Source organism: Pavona decussata, unplaced genomic scaffold (assembly GCF_977016875.1).
Source record: "Pavona decussata unplaced genomic scaffold, jaPavDecu1.1 SCAFFOLD_51, whole genome shotgun sequence".
Taxonomy (NCBI): Eukaryota; Metazoa; Cnidaria; class Anthozoa; order Scleractinia; family Agariciidae; genus Pavona; species Pavona decussata.
Window position 1 is genome coordinate 4,300,234 of NW_028145473.1, and position 14,283 is coordinate 4,314,516.

The following is a 14,283-nucleotide window of genomic DNA, read 5'->3' on the forward strand; positions in this document are numbered from 1 at the left end:
ACTGACTGCCCATGCCAACTGACTGACTTGTGTCTCACTGACTGAAAGGAAGAGTTTATGACTATTGATCACTAACCTGTAAGTAGCATTTCAGTAATGTGGTGTCAATGATCTGCCTCCTATGCATGATGTTCTTCTGAGCTTTCATATCAGCTGGAAGAGAAACCATGCAAGCACATAAAACCTCTGTAGTCAACACACACTAAACACTCTCATCCTTCAGCAGCCGCCACTGGCAGTATAACAACTTTGAAGTGATCTAACTCCTTAAATGCTTGGTGACCTCTGTTTTTCTTTTAATAGATCAACATTATTTATCACTTTTACTCTGTAGTTCTTCTTAAGAAAACATCTCAATGTTAGAAGTTTGAAATATTTCTTGTTCTTGTTGTTTAGTTTACCCATAAATTACGTTACCAATGTGTGGTTCTTTTTAATACAAGAAAAAGTGGTGATTCCAAATTTTTTTGCATTTCTGACACATGTACAACTATCTCATCATTTGACTTTACAAGTTACGATATTGTCAAATAAATATCCTCATCTAATTCTAGGGGTTTACAGTACATGTCTCTCACCTTCAGTGCTATGTTCAGCAGGATCTCTGTTTCTCCCCTTTTGTGTACTATCCGGCTTCTCAGTGCTCTTAATAAGATCATTTCTTTTCTGAGAAAAAAGTTACATTTCCACCATGAAAAATCTTCTCAATTATATCTTTTAGAACTACATCCAAGTACAGATTTTTGGAAATGTTCAGGTTGATTTGACATACAAGGGGCAGGGTGGATACCACACCTCAGAAGGGTTTTTGTTCAATTTCTAAGAGGATTTTTCACTAAAAGCTGCCATTTTATAGTAGCTGTTTATTTTGAGACAGTTTGATGAAATGATTTAAAATGTTTGAAAGTGTGATAATTTAAGCCAACTAATCTGCTTCGCTTTGTTTCTCTAGGTTGAAATTACCAAATGAATATTCTATAACAATTTAATAATAACTCGGCACTTGGCAATTTCAACTTGGAGAAACAAAAATAATTATGAAGAGAGACTGAAGATCGCAGCTCAGAGCTACGACTGTTTATTCCAAAAGCCAGTTTCTGCCAAACATTCTGGGCACTAGCAGTGCAATACATGAATGCACTGTCCTCTTTTCTTATCTCTTAATGAAAACGTCTTACTGACCTGAGTGAGATATTCCACCAACGCTAAACAGCCTTTTTCCAACTCGCCTGCTGTTAGTGGAGGAGGTGGGGCTGGATACTCAAGTTGCTTCCGAAATTCGCTTGGAAGGAGGTCAGGAAAAAGACCAATCACGTGAGTAGGATCTGTAACAACACAGTCATGATGATCATTAATAAAAAAAAACAGATAGCAGTATATTTTCACTGGGATCCTCAACAAACAATGCCCAGGCCATGATAAGATATGGGAAAATCAGCCTGAGGCGATTGGGAGTGGGTAGCTCCAAAAATGAGGAGTGGTTCATCACAGCAAGAGGAGGGTGGGGTGAAGCAATATGATGGTCGTCCCTTTAGAAAACACTGAGCAAAGTGTGGCGTGTAATGAGTGCTTTTATGTGGAACACGAGGTATATGGTTACGTAATACGTCCCCCTTGACCGCATACTGCACGCTGGGTATGATTAATTAGGAATAAAGGGGCATTGTGCGCGAGTTCCCCAGGGTCCCCCAGGGAAATATACTTCCATGGACGCAATACATTGAGTGACACTATTGCATCCAGTACCATTTCTATGTACAGTCAAACCTTAGCCACCCTCTATTAGCTATACAGTCGTTAGTAAAAGCCCCTTTAATTGTTCCTCTTTAGGTTTCCCTTACAGGTCGTTCATATTCAAATACAGCTGGATGGAGAAAGACAATACAGATAAAATAAAACATGATGGCATTTTTCTTTTGAAGTTTTGATGAGTTCACCCACCTGTTTCTAATTGAGCAAAAAGCTGCAATGAATCATCAAATCTCTTCTGACAAAACATGTCAAATGCAAAGAGATTCTGGATGCTCTCTTTGCGTTTCTCTTTTTCTTTTTCAGGTTCAACCACCATGTCCTGATCATTAAAACAAACAAGAGAATAAGAGTCTTTTCTCTGAAAATAGTTGGTCAATAATGTGTGACAGCAAAGTAAGACAAGAAGGTTCTCAATTCTTTATTCACTGACACAGCATGATCTTTTTTTTTTTACCAAGGTCTGTTTTAACATGTACACATACAGAAATGGTAGGGTTCAAAGTTGGCACTGAGGCAACACAATTATTAGTTGAATATATTTTTTTTCACTAAAATGATTTTGATTTTACTGGAATGTATTCAACCTTTGCCTCAAAGAACTATTAATAGTTTTTTATGCAAATAATGTAAGACTGAGTCTTAACAAGGGTGAAATTTTAACATGTCAGCACTTTCCTGTCAAGTCCTGTTGTAATTTAAATTTCTCCCAATTTGGCATATATACAAGTTGTAATTTGTAATGAAGTAAAACACAGGCAAGCATGTTTTGTGTTGTTGACTTACTGCCAGCATAAGCGCAAGACTGAACTGTTTATCCTGTAACAGCTGCTGTATCTGCATTGGTATGGACACAGGAATCAATCTCCAAACATGGCTTGTGGATGCCACATACATGTGCTTGCCTTTTGTGATGTATCTTGGTTTAGCAAGTTCAATACTTTGAATGAGTGCACGGGGACTGATTGTTCGGATTTCCACATAACGAGGAAGAAGGCCAATAACATAAGGTTCTGCATAATCTACAACAAAGAGGACCTAATGTATTTAATAGGAGAAGTGAGAGCAAGGAAAGGCTTGAATTATTGCTTGCCAATTATACTAACAAACCCACACAAATGGCAAAGGTTTCTTTACTTAGGGGTACTTCCTGTGATTGTGAGTGTGGAAAATCAATTTTCCTTTCAAATGGCCAGATTGGAGATTCCATCTGACACTTGTGAAAAAAATCGCAACATTTTGAAAACTACACGAATGCTTGAGGAAAAGTATTTTCAAAAGAACGTAAGTGATTAGAGGTGCCATGATCTCATTAACCCATGGACTTCTCACTCCTAATTGTGTCAAGATTCTGAGCAAAGAAGTCAACATCATACCTATGAGGATTTCAGATTGGAAGAGATCATGTAAATTCTTTGTGAAACTACAGTAGGTCCCCAGTAACTTGAACTCGGATAACTCGAACTCCCCCACTAACTCGAACTGAGTCTCAATTCCCTTGAATTTGACCCAACTTTTCAGTCATTTTTACTCGGTTAACTTGAACTCGGATAACTCGAAAACCCCGCTAACTTGAACTAAATTTCGTTTCCCTTGATCAAAATTTACCCCGATACCTCGAATTTCTGGTTCTTATAACTCGTCATGGATGCCCATCAAGATATCCCATTACTTTTTCTTATCGTGTGATCGAATTCTAACACTAGAACAAAGACTGGACGACGCAAAAGGGAACATAAATTGAGTGTATTAAATAAACTAAGTTACATTCGCAGTATTGCATTGTCGTAAGAATGCATAATCGTTACAATTGTTTCAAAATGTATTAGTTTCTCGTGAAGTAAGTTTAATTTGCACTGTATTGTATACCAAAGTGCTGAAAATCAATGAACTATAAATTATTAACCTGGAAAATTGAATATTTTAATCGAACTCGATAACTCAAAACCCCGCTAACTCGAACAGTTTTTCGTTTCCCGTCAGAGTTCGAGTTACCGGGGTTCCACTGTATGTCAAAATCTTACAAGGAGATACAGGATGCAGTGAAACAAGGAAGCTGAGTTACCGGACACTGCAGAGCTTTTGAACTTGTATTCACACTTTATTGTGATGTTTTGTCATTTGTTATTCGTCATGGCCACCAGCTGCTGGGTAGTAAGAGGTGTTGGCATTCAAAGATTTAAGGCTTTTAAATAAATGCACTCCCTAGACTTAGTAATTTAGGCACCTTCAGAGTGTATAAATACTAATTAAACTTATATAAATAGTATTGTCTTGCACATTACATCCATGTGTAAACTATCATGGAATGTATCGGTTATATGTATTACCCAATGCTGTTGGAGTGTCTGTCCAGGTTAGTGTCTGTTTTTGCGTCTTTTTTCCCTCACTGTCAGTTATAATGCTGATGTCATCACGGCACAAAATCAGTTCCCCACTTGGTAAAGTAGCAATTGTAGGTTCCAAATGACGTCCAGTTGAGAAAAGTTCAGTTTGTGCCCCTGTGCTGGTCTGTAACAGAACAAAATACCACATAACATTGACTTGTTGCTAACCAATACAGGCAGGGATCTTGTGCTCAAGCCACAAGGAGCCCAGAAGAATGGATTACATTCGATATAAAAGGGTATAATAGCTCCACCGACTTTTTATTTTAAACTGTTAAAATTTACAAATAGAGCTATTGGTTTAATTTCTGTTTTCTTCTTATAATAACCATCCGATTTGGCACATGGTTTGTGACATTTCACTCAAAAAACCTAAAAATGAACCTAAAATCTGACAAACGTGCTTTTTGCTCCCAACCTGACACTTGATTAGTGTTAGTATTTAGTGTCATCTGAGTTGGAGTGTCTGGCCCTTGTTAAACCATAGGTTCATCAACAGTTTACTTCTAAATGGGAGTACTATTAGTATACATGTATGTAATCAAATGGTGACAAGTGAAATTAGCAAATACTTTCATGCGCGTTTTGTCAAAATTCTAATAATTTACAAAACGCAAGTGAAATTACTTCCTAATTTCACAAGTATAACATTTGATAACCTTCTAATATCATGGGTGACAAATTACGCTCACAATGGTGGTCGGTTCCATCTTGTTTACACACGCAGGCAAAAAACGGCTTGAGTACTTTATCCAACTGCTCAGAAAGAACCGTCTCAGAGTTTTCCTCAAGGTCATTTTCATCACACCAGTTCTCAAAAACCCACACCCAGTTAACTGTGCTTTTTCACGAATTTAGGTTTTCTGCAGCGTCTTTTTATGCCGTAACTTCTTTCATCCTTAATATCTTTAAACCTGGACGCCATCTTGGCACTGAGATGAAGGAAACCTTGCCATAGCAATTTTGTAATTTCACATGTGAAATTTTAAATTAACGCTGAAATTTCGTACCAAAATTAAAGGGCCCTAGTCAGCCACACCTTTGTTTTTGTTTACATGCGAGAGTTTGGCTATTATATTTTATCTGGAGCATGTCGAAATGAACGAAATCACTGTGAAACTACTAAAGATAATGAAACATCCTTTCAGGAACACAACTTGCAGTTAAGCAATAATATTTGGCTTCATCATGCCATGTCAATAATTTAGCTGGCATCGAAAATGGCGGAGGCTGACTAGGGTCCTTTAAGGAGTAATTTGTCACCCATGATATTAATACTACTATTCTATGGCTGCCCACACAAGTCCACTGCAGGGTTACTCCAACATTCTGTTACTGTAGGTATCCTGATGGTTCCCTTATAAACAAGGACTACAGAACAAAGGTTCTTGTCTAAGGAAACATGATGAAGAGAGCAATGTTTAGGATGACAGTCAACATGTACTCCACTTTTTTCCTCCTCAACATTTCCAAATTCCAATAACAGCGGATCTGGATAAAGTGTTACCAATAAACTCCATGATAGGACTCCATGCTACAGCTGTAGGTACCATTCAAACTTAAAGTATTTCATTTAGTTACTACCTTGTTGATTATACATGAATGTGAAGTAAATATTTACAGGATAATTCTAATTCCTACCACATTTCACCCCCCCAAAAAAAACTTGTCCTCAGTATATGCTTAGGTTTTGTCAAGACACTGGTATATGTGACCTCTCTAGGTGGGAAGTAATGGAAGAAGTATTCTCATACATGTCTCAACAGAGATCATACACCATAATTAAATTAAAACTCATTTTTCTTTTGTAACTAATCTTTTGATCAAAATTTAACTGTCCAGCAGCTTTTAGGTTACAAAAGTTTACAGTGCAACGACTTCAACCGGGGCCACCCAAGGTTTTTTAACCAATCAGAAGCCCATTCATTAACAAAGAATTTCAACTTTGTGGTATTAAAAGCCAATTAGATTCATTCCTAAATTTTACTTGGTGGTGGGAACAGAGGCAACAGATCCTATAAAAATACATGTATCCTGAAGTAACCGCGACCAAACTTCGGGGTTTACTGACCAAACGAAATTTATAAACAATTTGAAAACAGATCAAAGGCTCCTGTGAGCCAACTCGTGAATGCAGATGACACATAGTAATTGAAATTTACACGGCTACGGAAACTTCCTCAAAAGCTAAAAGAAATTATATCTTTGCCCGATTATGTAACGAAAAATGACCATTCTTGTACTATTAAAATGATTGTCAAATTATTCTGTACAGATTGAATAAGCCGATTATTCTGATGCGCCGATTAAAAAAGATAACGTGTTTTTTTTATTCAAAGTTCATAGGAGCACGCCATGTGCAGTACGTCATGCAAATTCGTGTCCCCGATAGTCGGGGCTACTGGATTTCGCGATCGGGCTAGTGGATTCTAACCATCACTTGCCCGATGGGCAAGTGAAGTTTTTTTGGGAATTAAAATTACAAAATTACTGTAGGGCAAGCCGATCTCACAAAGGGAAATATGTTCAACAAAGTATCGCATTACATTTCATGCCCGACATAAATGCGTGAAATTTTTCCTTTGGAGTTCAGTCCACGCAATCCTCAAGTAAAAATAATGAACTATGACAAGCTCTTGCTAAATAAGAATTATTTATCGACCGCATCCTTTTGCTTTCCCATAAATTACCAGTTGTAAATTTCGAAAACGAAACATTTTTTCCCTTTGAAACCTCTATGAAAGCTGACAAGATCTTAAAAGTGTTCATTTCACCAGAAATTTGCATAATTTTGTTTACGACGTCAATGATGCGTGACATGGCACGTTCCGCTTTCGCGTGAAAACTGACAAATTAAATTATTTTTTAATTAAATTATTTTTAAATTAAATTATTTTTAATTCTTGAAAGAAACCGCACTTCGTAGAAAAAAACGAAAAAATCCTATAACTTTGCTCAGATTCAACGAAAAATCCCCATTCTTACACTAAAATGATTGTCAAATTATTCTCTACAGAATGAATGAGAGAATTCTGACGCGTTGTGAAACAAATTTTCACGTTTTTTTTTTTTTTTCACTAATTGAGTTTACGACCCCGGACTTTCTGAAAAACTGAAAAAACTTGAAACTTTGCTCAGATTGAACGAAAAATCGCCATTCTTGCACTAAATGATCGTCAAATTATTCTCTACATATTGAATAAGAATTTCCTGATGCGCCATGAACAACAAATGTTCGCGTGTTTTTTTTCACTAATTGAATTTAAAACTCATTCACTGCGCACGCCCGAAAGTTAACGACAAAACCGACTGATCGACTGATCGACTGATCGACTGATCGACCAAGTCGAGAGTCAGCTATCGCTATAACTCGTTCATTGCGCATGCGCGCATTCACGAGTTAAAAATGGCCTTTATTCGAATTCCAACCAACAAACCTCATAAAAATACAGAAGCCAAAAAATGTGGATCTAAAGGGACATCCGCAACGAATATATCAGACTTCACATCTGTTTGTAGAGCTTCGCTACTATGCGGTAAATACGGCTGATAAAATTGTCGGTCAAACTTTTCCCAGCGACCAAATATTCTCCCATTTAAAGTAAAAGTTAAACAGACATTTGAGTGCAACAATTTGAATTGTGCATTCACATGTAAACTGTAAACTCAATATTTCAACATAACATAATGCAGTATATATGTGTGGTCTTTCATTTACACTAGTGAAAGAATGTCAACGTTAGCTTGCTTGTAACGTTCGATAATATAGGGCAATTCTCAGTCTGCATCTTCGTTCAATGGAATTTTGCTGGCTAATGCTTTTTAAAGGATGAGTAAGTCCTAATCAAGTGCACTTCCGTCTACATATTTGATGTAGTTGTGTTTCCTCAGTCGAGCTGTACACAGTCGGAAAATCAAATGCGACAGTCGGAAAATACCAGTTAATTTTAGGATTGAATTTGATTGGCTTTGAAAACCACAAAGTCGAAATTCTTTGTGAACGAATTGGCTTCTGATTGGTTAAAAAACCTCTCACTGGTGACCCCGGTTGAAGTAGTTGCACTGTAATAATATGCATGTCAACCGTTGTCACACCTTTATGAGTGAGTACTCTCTTTTAAAACCAACACAGAGAGAATCTTTGGACCACACCAGAGATCTAGCCACATCTGGTAACAGGAGGTCTTGCAACTCCTGAAACTCTCCATTTTTCCAGGTAAACAGCTAAGAACAATAATTATTATTATTGAAATGTTAAAACAAATCTTTATCTTTGAGCATGCTGAAGTTTAATGAACTTCCTAGGAGAGTATCAATAGTGGGAGATAAGCAGTGATGTCTGACTACCTTAACCCTTCATAAACTTTGTGGCTTTTCCTAAAATTTAACTGGTAACAATTCTATACAATAATTTACCATTTTGACAGTAAATTTTTGCCCAATTTAAATTAGAATGTTTTTCACCTTTTTATGAGAAATTTAAATTTGTTCTAGCTCTTTTCATTTTTATACCATTTTGATACTTATTCATCGGTTTTGATAAATTTTGAACAAATTTGGCCGGTTTTCTGCAGTTTCGGGCTTATCGAGAAATCCAAGATGGTGGATCCAACATGGCGGCTGTGAATAACAAATACTATGATCATTCTCACATGATGTGACGTCACTGGTCCACTTTGCAGACCTCAAAGGAAACAGTTTGGGACATACTATACACTATATGCCTTCACAGTTTACTTTTTAACATTATATATATTGTTAAATTAATACCATTTGTAAAGCGCATTTGAAAACTTCAGTTGAATTTGCGCTTATTATTATTATTGTCACTGCTGTAGCCTTAATGGCCTTCAAGTTACAAGGGGGTGGGGGGGACACCCAGGTTCAGGAATGACAAAAAGTCCAGGTTGAATAGAGTTAAGACAGATACGCCAGACCCACAAGCAAGAACCATGTACAATCCAGAAATACTGACTATAGTTTGTTGTATTCAGCCAATACCAGGATCCTTGCTTACGTCATAAATTATATCACAAAATGTTACAATTCACCACATAAACAAAAAGGGTTGGTTGTATATTAAACATTGTATGCCTGGGAATAGCATAAGCTTGGGCATTAATTTTCTTGTTGATTGCAACAGTTTTGACTGAGATGTTTGATGTATTTTACACATGAGGCCATCACACAGCTGCTGCAGCTGTTTTAATGCTCCAAAATTGTTATCTTTTAACACCATTGCTTCTAGTTTATTTACAATAGATAAGGAAAAAGCTTCTTTGTCGGATGTACATAAAAACCAATAAATTATACCGATACATGTAGTAGTTTAACACTTTCTGAAGTGAATTGCATTTAATAAGCAACTGACTTTGAAGTCAGCTAGTGCTTGAAATTTAGGATTAAGGGAAGCATTTGGCTCTGAAATATTTTGCATATTAATTACTTGCAGTTTTCTCTTGACGGCTACACATAACTTCAGTTCAAGCGGTGGAGATGGATCTGATAAAAAGAGGAACTGTCTGTTAAGCAACACAATCTACTGTTAACAGATGATAAGTTAGTACTGTAATGCATGCATGGATTATTGACAACTTACTCTTTTATTACACGAGATGCCCTGGGGCAGACTGCATCAAGGTTTCGGCTGAGTATGTCCCGGCCATGACGGGTATAAATTGAAGGGCTCCATCGAAAAACGGTGGAAGTGACAATTTTACCTTTAGAATTCAAATTTATCCAAACAACGGTCTACTTAGGCCTACAGCCTGTTATCTTGTTAGAAAGTTTTGTATTCAAATATGGAACTCTGTTTCTGACACAATAAAAGTCTGTATGCCAAATAAGTGCAAATTTAGAGAAATTGGGATTGGTAAGGCCACATTGTTTACACCTCAGTGCACATGGCGGGATTTATGTTTGAAGTTCCCAAGGGATTTGATAATTGAAATGGAAACTTCGCAAATGCACAGTCATTACTACCAAAGAGGCATTCTTCAGACCACGTTTCCACCGGTTCCTCTGCACTGCATTCGTCACTTTCGTAACTGTTCAAAAGACCCATAGATGTCAAATGTTTACACCCTTCACTGAACAAAAGCGAAACCAACTGGCCAGTACGATATGCAAGTTGTTTATCACCACTGCCTTGATCTATTTTGGGCTTGTTACAACCCGGGAAATAAAACCATGATGTCATCACAAACATTACTTATGAAACAACGACAGGTGTGACTAAACACGGCTCATGGAAACTGGAAACTTTCAGGCTTCCGAAAATTTGGAAACCGACGAGTCCGACATGGACAAAATCTATAACAAAATTACCCTTGCAAGCGCATTCACTGGTAAACAAGCAAACCACCACATTCTCCCTCCTCCCCCCCCCCCCCCCCAACTCCATGTTGTTTCCTGATTCACGAACAGTTTCCTGGCAAGCATCACTTCCCACATCAACATTGCATAAGGGGGAGGGGGGGGGGGGGGAGGAAGAAGTAAATGTGGTAGAATTAAGAAGGGAGAAACAGGAAGTGAGTGGTTTTTTGGCTGTCTGTGTTCGGTTGTCATTGCATAGGGGGAGGGGGTGAGAGGGAGAAGCAAATGTGGTAGAATTAAGAAGGGAGAAATAGTAAGCAAATGGTATTTGTGCTGTTTGTGTTTGGTTTTCTCAAGGAGAAATCAGAAGGCCAAAGTAGACCGTTTTTAGAGTGATTTGTATTGTAAAGGTGAAATCGTCACTTAAGGTGGCTTACTACAGTTTTTGTACTGTGCGAGTCTTTGATATGCGTATGCGCTCCCCAAAGCACGCCAAAGCATCACAAGCAAGGAAAATCACGCCAGCTTGCTGAGGAAATCCCACAAGCACAAAAACAAAATGGCGGCTCTCGGAAAAATTTCCTGGTATCCCAGGTGGGTTTCAGAGGTGTGTTTAGATCGTTTTGGGCTTGATAACTGAAAAAACGTGTTGTCTAATGGTTGCCGTTCCTTAACAACCTTAAAGCCTTTGCAGAGTTGTGATTTTGCGCAAATGTTTGAACACGAAGGCGGCATGCACTCACCAGTTGGAACGTGTTTGGTGCGCTGGAACCTGGGTTTTCCCAGAACAAGCATGCGCAATGGTCTTCTCACCGTAGGTCGCAATAACTATAATTTTTTCTCGCTTTATTTCTCCAAATCTAGCCGTACAACCTAAGTTCAAATTTTTGCTGTTGACAGAAAACACTAAAACGGAAACGTGAACATTTTTTAGAGAAAATCTGTCAGAAATTTTTCAAAGAATTTTCAATTAAGGCAAAATTTTCCAATTTTGTCATTTGCCAAATTTCTCCCTTACAAAATTTCGTGTTCTTCCCTGTAAATACTTATTTTTGCCCACTTTCCAAATCCTGAAATTTTGAAGTGGGGTCATACGGTTAGATTTAGAGCCAGACAACTCTGAAAGGTGTAGTTTCCAGGCCCCCACTAAGACTCATTCTTTTGTATTTAACACTTTTTGAGCATTCCAAATTTAATTTCTGCCTCAAAATTATCTATTTTGTATTTACTGTACCAGAAAAAATGTCCAAGAAAATTCCTGTTGGCGTTTTTCTTTAGTTTGATTTAAGGCGTTCTTTCACTCCAGAAAACTGTAGTAAGCCACCTTACGCCCTTCAATTTATTTTTTCTACCAAATACTACGTAATTCACTGGCAAACCAAGCTCACTATCTGATAACATGGACGTAAAATCATGTATAGACTTCATACATTTTTATTTTGATGAGAAAAGAGCCGTGTTAAAGGCTCGAATAGAACAAGATTGCGGTTCAAGTTAGCAAAGATTTCAGGTTTTATGGAAGTAGAGTCAAGGGGAAGATACGATGGAGGAACATGTCCGAGGGTGTTTTCAGCATGTTGTTTTTGACAGTGCAAGATCATTTGGCTGTAAATATCATTATGCCATGGGCCCCGGATGGTTTGACGCTATAAAGCAATGATTCAATACTAATTTAATGTGAGTCAGGTCTGTATCTGTGTAGCTTAGTCATTACATTATCATAATTCAATTTCTGGTATGACTTTAAGTAGCGTAATGTTAGGTCAGCAACACAATATCATGCTATCTTCCTGACTAAAACTATTCAATTAGCTCAATCGGGAAGGGAGGATGGGTTTAAAAAATCTGCGAGGCATACAATGGGAATAAATGATGCCACCCATTAAGTCCTTGTGGCTTTCTTATATTATATTCCCTCACATTTTCTTCAATGTTTTCAAATATTTCAAATCAGGGCCCACAAGGTTAAAACACTTTCTTATTTAAGTATTAGACTGATCCACCCATGTACTAAGTGAAACCTGTTTATCCACAAGTTCACCCCAATGAATGCCTTTCAATTGACAGATTGTGACTGTGGGTAGCCATTCAAAATTAACGCTTGCATCAACCAAAACATCCCGTGTGAACACCTCCAGTTGCTTAGAAAAGGTCTCTTCGCAAACAGAACTTCCCTCCAGTAAAAATTTAGAGATAAAAACACAAAAGAACCAGTTTACAGCTGATAATGATCAGAAGAGAACTTACCAAATACCGATGACTGTTTCCTCTCCTAATCAAACAAAAATGACATGATTGTAAATATAATAATAATAATAATAATAATAATAATAATAATTATTATTATTATTATTATTATTATTATTATTATTATTATTATTATTACTATTTAGGTTAAATAGTCAATTAAGACCTCAAAGTACCCAGCCAGAAAGGTTGTCGAAGACAGAGCACTGTTAGTTATTTATGTTAGTTAGTTATTCAGTTCCCTTTTGCATGTTTGATATTTATGTTAAAAACTTGTTTTATATCTAAAAAGGTGAAATGAATTTATCAATATATTAAGAACTCTTTTAAGCAACCTGACTGTTGTTAACACACAGCTGTAGTCTATGTGTGGATGCCAGAGTGGTTGCTTCTTTTTACACTAACAGAAAATACCAGTTTTTTAGGACGGGGCCCAATCACTTTGACAGCAAGCATACTTGTAGAAAATTGTATGAGCACTTTACTTGACTTAATGTACACTTTAAACTGTAAAATAGGATATGAAATAATCACTATGCAGGATGCCGGTAAGAAAGAAAATATTTGCTTATGCAGTCATAGTTTGTTTGAAACATAGCAGTGATGTAGTGATAGTATAAGCAAGATGATCAAACTACACATTCGGTGATCTATTTAAAAACTGATTGTCACCGCCAATATAGAATCTCACTGAAGGAAATTAAGACATGATTGCCTAGATTTTGCTTCACAAGAGGGCTGCATGACAGAGATCTGTAAAAAGAGTTTCACTTTCCAAATGAAGGCAAGAGGGTGAAATAATATTGGAAAGAATTAAGACCCCATAACCTTGAAGCAAAAGCAGGTGGAAAATCAAAGCAAGACTATTTAATGGGCAAGCAGAAACCCTTGGGGACCGAAGGGTCATTAGGCTCTTTTCAATAAGGCTAGTTTTTTAATTTGCCCTTCAGAGCACTTTTCAGAATTATGTGTAACTTGAAAATTATGAGGAGCAGAGAAAATTGATTGAACACATTCCAAGAAGGATATTTATTAAAGCTACAGGAAAGAGAATCTTATTCTAGTGTTTGATGAAACTAACAGAAGGTGTACATCATTATTACTACAAACCTTTATATCTACAGCAAAAACTGTGGCTCCTTTTGTTTTGTGTAGAGTAAACTTGAGGGCAAATGTTTCCAGGTTATGTATACTGATCACAGTGTCTAACAACAAAAGGCATGATTCATAGTACAAAATTCACCACACAAGCTGTGCACCAACAAAGCAAATGTTAGGTAATATTTAACAGAATAGTTAACTTATTGAACCCTATCTACTGTAGACTGTTTTTTTCCTTGTCTTTTGAACTGGGGGAGGGGGGTGGGGGCGCCTCCTCTGTGACTATTAAAGCTACGACTATGACACTTGGAGTATAAGTAGTACATCCAACAATGTTCTCTTTGAGGTCCACAGTGAGAAGTGATGATGTCATATTATGTTGTAATTACGTCATCATTACCAAATGGTGGCCATCTTGGATTTCTAAATTTCTCCAAAAGTTCAGGAAAGTACCAAAATTGAATGAAAAGTATTCAAAACCACT

At 37.1% G+C, this 14,283-nt stretch overlaps 1 protein-coding gene across 1 annotated transcript in view; it reads right to left on the bottom strand.

Annotated features, from left to right (window-relative positions):
* The window catches only part of LOC146481166 (vam6/Vps39-like protein), a 44,227-nt gene that overhangs the window by 15,098 nt on the left and 14,846 nt on the right, over positions 1-14,283 (bottom strand). Inside the window, exons 5-14 of the mRNA XM_085108854.1 lie at positions 13,809-13,903; positions 12,699-12,723; positions 9,583-9,638; positions 8,232-8,360; positions 4,080-4,260; positions 2,536-2,771; positions 1,942-2,071; positions 1,183-1,325; positions 579-666; positions 77-153 (exon numbers count right to left, since the gene is read on the bottom strand). Coding sequence (XP_084964980.1) covers positions 77-153; positions 579-666; positions 1,183-1,325; positions 1,942-2,071; positions 2,536-2,771; positions 4,080-4,260; positions 8,232-8,360; positions 9,583-9,638; positions 12,699-12,723; positions 13,809-13,903 — 1,160 coding nt within the window. The remainder of the gene's footprint in view (positions 1-76; positions 154-578; positions 667-1,182; positions 1,326-1,941; positions 2,072-2,535; positions 2,772-4,079; positions 4,261-8,231; positions 8,361-9,582; positions 9,639-12,698; positions 12,724-13,808; positions 13,904-14,283) is intronic.